The 6,122-nt window shown below is 35.7% G+C and overlaps 1 protein-coding gene across 1 annotated transcript in view; it reads right to left on the bottom strand.

Moving 5' to 3' along the window:
• LOC107573338 (solute carrier family 12 member 2-like) overlaps window positions 1–6,122 on the bottom strand; it is a 22,980-nt gene that overhangs the window by 14,424 nt on the left and 2,434 nt on the right. Inside the window, exons 2-6 of the mRNA XM_016259778.1 lie at window positions 5,800–6,087; window positions 2,344–2,419; window positions 2,167–2,262; window positions 360–499; window positions 25–135 (exon numbers count right to left, since the gene is read on the bottom strand). Of these exons, the coding sequence (XP_016115264.1) occupies window positions 25–135; window positions 360–499; window positions 2,167–2,262; window positions 2,344–2,419; window positions 5,800–6,087 (711 nt within the window). The remainder of the gene's footprint in view (window positions 1–24; window positions 136–359; window positions 500–2,166; window positions 2,263–2,343; window positions 2,420–5,799; window positions 6,088–6,122) is intronic.

The raw sequence follows: 6,122 nt of genomic DNA, 5'->3' as shown, positions 1-6,122 counted from the left end.
ATGTGAATGTAGGAATATACTGACCTTTGCCTCCCACTCCATTCCAGCGACAGAGATGCCCAGCAGTAAGACGGCTGTAAGCGTGCCGACGATCCTGATGTCATTGATCTCGTCCGTCATGAGAGCGTCTATACTCTGATAAACACAGTGTGTTTACATTATGAATGAATATGCATGCTATATGTCAGTCCATCACCCTCAAACAACCACAGCAGGCATGCACATCTAAAATAAATACATTTATTAATTAAGTGCATGACCAAAAACACTAATGCATGAGTCTGATGATGAAACATCAAGTCTGTCATGCTCATTCTTCATCATCATCCTCCATCCAAGGCCTTTGCGTTCATACTCACATCCAGAAGTTCAACGACAGTTTCTGCAAAACCCACAACATACATGGCCACAGCGACAGCATTGGCAAAGGCAAAGATCAGACCGATGGATCCTCCAAACTCTGGACCCAAACTCCTGGAGATCAGGTAATACGCCCCGCCTGAACACATCCAATCACAGACACAAACCAAAACTATTAGAACAGAAGTCACAGTTAGTGAAGAATAACTCTCATTAACATTGATATGTTGCATGCGTTGGAAATTGATATTTGTGAACTCAGCATCATCAAATTATGTCATATAAGGCCTTTTTTTTGCAAATCAGCAGAATACTTTTTTAACATGCATTGGCTTTGGCATCAATAACTTACCAATAAACAGTAATACATACATGAAGCAATGTATGGTAAATAGTCAATTTGATGGTAAAAATGTGTAAATGCATGTAATATATGTATATATATATATATACACACATACACTTTAGCATGTATATTATATATTTATATATTATATATTATATATATTAATCATAAAATTGACTATGTACCGTTCAAAAAACCTTCCAGAATTAAATAAATGCATAAAGAATAAATAAAGTTCATGATAAATGTAATTATATATATATATATATATATATATATATATTCGAACAAAATAAAAAATAACTTAACATATCTTCTCTTGCTATTCGAAAAATAAATCATGGGTCTTGTAATTTTCATTTAAAAAAATTAACAGGCCTTACTCGAAATCACAGAGATTTGAGAATCAACTTAAAATAAATTAGAACATTCGACTAATAATATTAAATTCATTGTGCCATAGATTAAATCATTTAGGAGATTTTTCATGATTTGTTCAGGTAGATTCCATTAAAAAAATCAAGCCTCAAAAATACATCTAAGGTCTAAGACTCCTAAATAGATATTTTACAATTTTACAAATTATGTAGGAACAGTAATATATTAATTTATGACAAGAGTGCACCAGCCTATGACAATCTACATCATAACAGGAGTTCTGACCTTTGTCACAAAAAATCTTTATTTCGTTGCCTTTTTCCATATTTCATGTTTTATTAATCATCATAAGTTTATATCATTTGAAAGCTTAAAATCTCAAAATGTATCCTGTGAAAACCATTCTGAAATCGGACATTGCGTTACCATAGAAATGGTATTTCAAAATCTTTTAGCTGTCTTTTAGAATCAAAACTTTTTTTTAATCTTGACAAAATTCATATTGTTGGAAAGGTCTGAGTCTCAAGAGTCCATATTTTGTGATAGACGAGAGAGAAATTGATAGATTTGTGACAGAAATGCATAAGAATATGTTCAGTGGAGTTTGGGTGGCACCCAGTGGCTGTTTCTGGTATAACGCCTAAACAAAATTGCATATGAACCTAAATTTTTTTAATATCAACTTCAAATTTGGAACACAACTTATGTAGACATATGGCTTTAATTTTATAGCAATTTTGTAATTTTAACTATTTTTAAAAATATTTATTTTATATAAAATAAAATAAAAATAGGACAACACATTTTCTTTACAGTAAATTTAAACTTCTATAACTTTTTAATACTTTCATTTTATTAAATGATTTCACTTCTGTAATAGTCTGCTAATTGTCTTCTTTAAAAAGAGACCAACCTTAGGTCTGTATTCAAAAGCGTTCATGAATTATAATAATTTTAGTTTGGATAGTGCACTTTCTCGTGCATTTTCAAAAATGGGGATGGCAGTTAAGGGGTTAAGTATCTACCTCTCCAACTTACATAATAGAGTTATGGTTATAAATATAATATAATAACACACTGACCTCCGCGCACGAAGCCGTTGGTGGCGATTGCTGATGTTGAGAGTCCAGTGATGGACGTCACCACGATAGCCATGAGAACGACGGCGCAGGACAGAGCTGCAGGAACACAACAAAACACAGTCTGTGACTGGCCTTTCCTTCTGATCTGGGTTCAGTTCTGTTGGTCAGTTATCTTACCGATGCCCGCCTGACCCACGATCCACGACATCCGGATGAACAGCATCACTCCCCAGATGTTCAGCATGCATCGTATCTGCACACAATCATCAGCAGCAGCAGCAGCGTTCGTTAGTGTTATGTGTGTGTGTGTGTGTGTGTGTGTGTGTGTGTGTGTGACTTCACAGCGGGTTGTGACTTTGGCACCACTTTGATTTTGCTTCAAACTTTAAGGCAAAACTTTAAACATTTTAACTAACAGATCTCACCATACTTCCCCAGTTGATTAATCACATTAAGTTTTATATCACAAGTTTTCTGAAATGCAATGTTTAAATATGCAAATGAGGCACAATCTCATTAAATATGCATTAATTTGAATACATTCCCAACACATAAATCTGAATATTGGATAAAGCCAGGTTCATAATTCTTGTTTGATTTACAGTAGATTGAAAGGTTTTTGGGTTTCTCTTTTTATCGCTCCATAAATCTGAAAATACTGGCAACAGACAGAATGCAAACACATTTTCACCATGTTTTCAGGAGTAAAATGTTGTATAAATCAGTGTGAATGAAATATGAACAAACCTTCAGAATATAGAGAGGAATAAAACTGTAAAGTTTGGTGTTTGTAAGAGAATAAACTCTTTAAAGATTGAAATCTACACTGTAAAACAAATTCTGTAAAATTTTACGGTAAAAAAACGGCAGCTGTGGTTGCCAGAATTTTACGGTTTTTACATTTTACGGTTTTAACTTAAGTTTACAGTTACAGCTGGTACGGAAAGTATTCAGACCCCCTTAAATTTTTCACTCTTTGTTATATTGCAGCCATTTGCTAAAATCATTTAAGTTAATTTTTTTTCCTCATAATTGTACACACAGCACCCCATATTGACAGAAAAACACAGAATTGTTGACATTTTTGCAGATTTATTAAAAAAGAAAAACAAAGAGTGAAAAATTTAAGGGGGTCTGAATACTTTCCGTACCCACTGTATATACCGTAATTTCATTAACTGATATAATGTTAATATACCAACCTATACTGTACTGAAATCTGTTTTGTAGCTTTGACATGATGAACCAAAGCCCATCACAAGCAGCTTTTAAATAATAACACATATAGAAGATGCACAAGTCATTCACACAAACACTAAACACCATCATGCTGACACACATGAAACAATAAACATTCATTTAACAACATTAGGTGTAACACACAACCCTAATGTACAAAACTGAGAAGAAAAAACTAAGAAGAAACATAGTTATTTCAACAAAAAAACATCAAACGCAGGGAATTCTGGGAATGTCAATTTACGGTTATTCACTGTAAATTGTACATTCTTTTCCACTTCCAAAAACGGTATGCTACCGTAAAATTACATGTAACGTCCAATACAGTTTTTCACCGTATATAGTAGGGGGATTTACCGTTAACCATTTAACAGGTTTTTACCGTAGCATTTTTACAGTTTTTTACCGTTAAATTCACGGTAACTTTTTTTACAGTGTACAGACGCAAATAGATGAAGCACTTTGAAATAAACACTTAAATGTTTTTAAAAAAGTGCTTTCTTTCCATTAGTCTGAAAGAAGAGACTTGATATGGAAGCAAAATCTCAAAACTGACTAGTGCATGAAAACACACTGGTTTTGTGTGTGTGTGTGCGTGTGCGTGAGTGAGTGAGTGAGTGTGTGTGTGCGTGTGCGTGTGCGTGAGTGAGTGTGAGTGTGCGTGTGCGTGAGTGAGTGTGAGTGAGTGAGTGAGTGTGTGTGTGTGTGTGTGTGTGTGTGTGTGTGTGTGTGTGTGTGAGTGTGTGTGTGTGTGTGTGCGTGTGTGTGAGTGTGGGTGGGTGTGTGTGTACACCTGTAGACACCTGTAGTGTCTCGCCTTAAGTCAGCGACTAACTCTGAGCTGAGCTGTTTTACTGTGTGAGTCCTGGTTAACACACATGCTTTGTCAGACTCAGACATGTCCGGTGATGTTCGGGGGACACTGGGTCTTTGACAGAGACGTGCGGGTCACACGCTGACATTGTGACGTGACCCGGATCGCTCATGGTGCTGCATGGAGTGGGTGTGTGTGTGAGAGAGACTATTGTCTGAGGACAAGTGTGTGTGTGTGTGTGTGTGTGTGTGTGTCTGACGTCACACGAGTCACTCAACTTACAACCAAGAAACATACAGATGAATCAGCTGCAACGCACATCACTCATACTGCAATAACACATCTGAATATGATCTGATGACAGCTTTTAATATCACATTTATGCTGCATGTCATTTTAAAATAATAAAGTGCTTGCAGAGAGAACGACACAATGGGCTTCATACAGGAAATCAGACCGGGGCTAGTTGTCACAGGCACGAGAGCTCAGGTCTGAGTTATAAAAGCTTGTTCTCTAGCTGTGCATGTTTTGTATGTTGGTTTCAAACAATCATTACTCATTCATTTTGAATCAGAATTCGGTGAGCAAAAATGATGATTTGATATTTTAGTTACATTTACACATGCACATTTAAAATGCTGTTATTGTACTGTAGGCTATCATTGAGATACTATTATAATTTATTTGAAATATTTTGAATTAGTGGTCATTTTTGTATTTTCCTTTTTGTATTTTGCATTTTGCATTTTCATTTTAGGTTAGAGTTGTAGTAATTTTATTGTGTGTTTTTGTCATTTTCATTAGTATTTTTTACGTTTTTTGCTGTATATCGGCGCCTACTTTATTTCAGTTTTAGTTTAGTTATTATAGGATATGATTTGATATTTTTGGAAGTTATCTTTTACACATTTGCATTCTCATGAATTGCTTTGTATTTTATTGTTTAACAGTTTTAATTATTGCTGGAAACCCTTTAAATATCATACATCTAAAATATTCTGAGAGCAGTGTTTCATTGATGTAGCCTACTATTTGTTAATATTTTGAATTAGTTTTTATTTTTGTATTTTCTGTTTTACTTTTAGTATATCTTGTGATGCGTTTTTGTTATTTTTATTAATTTTGTATATTTTATATATATATATATTCCTGATATATCTTCTTTAATAATTTTTTTAAGTTTTAAGTTTTTTTGAAGTTAAGTTACATGAAAATGAGAAATGTTGCTTTAGTAACTAACTGATTTCATTTTATTTCAGTTAACGTTTACTTTCTTACTTTATTAAGTAAGGAAACTTTTTTTTTAATGGTTTTAGTCTTGAAAGTGATGGCTTTCATTTCGGACAGTATTTCAAACTGGTATTATTATTAAAAGGTATTATTGTGTTATTAAACAGAACGTTCATATTCTTACAATTCATCTCATTTTGTAGACAATAAGTTTAAAATGAACCCAGTAAATCGTGTGACAACATGCCCCGCTCCCTATAACTCGAGCAGCATGTGCACAAATAAGCCACAGCCACACGGTATAACAGTACATCACTGAGAGCGTCAGGCGAGAGGTGTTCAGCACAAACCTTGTCGAGTTCATCGTGGAGTTCCGACAGCGACGGGCGCAGGAGCTTCTCCCCGAGCGGAGCTTCCGTCTGCCGGTAGAAGTCGATGTTGGGCACCGCGTCGATGGTGTTGTGCCCGAAGGTCCGCAGGTAATACGTGCTGGAGTGCGTGTCCGAGAAGTGGCTGAGACCTCCGGTGGACGAATGCAGACTCGCCTCGCTCCGCACCGTGTCTCCGTTCACACCCGCGTCAGGCGCGGCGTCAGACGGGCTTAAGAAGTTCACCACCCGGAACCGGCCCTTGGACTCCTCACCGGTGGAGGAGCGAGATCCCGGCGGAGTTT

Source organism: Sinocyclocheilus grahami, unplaced genomic scaffold (assembly GCF_001515645.1).
Source record: "Sinocyclocheilus grahami isolate Dianchi unplaced genomic scaffold, SAMN03320097.WGS_v1.1 scaffold1921.1, whole genome shotgun sequence".
Classification (NCBI taxonomy): domain Eukaryota; kingdom Metazoa; phylum Chordata; class Actinopteri; order Cypriniformes; family Cyprinidae; genus Sinocyclocheilus; species Sinocyclocheilus grahami.
Note: the sequence above shows the minus strand (reverse complement) of the source record. Positions and strands in the feature narration are given on the sequence as shown.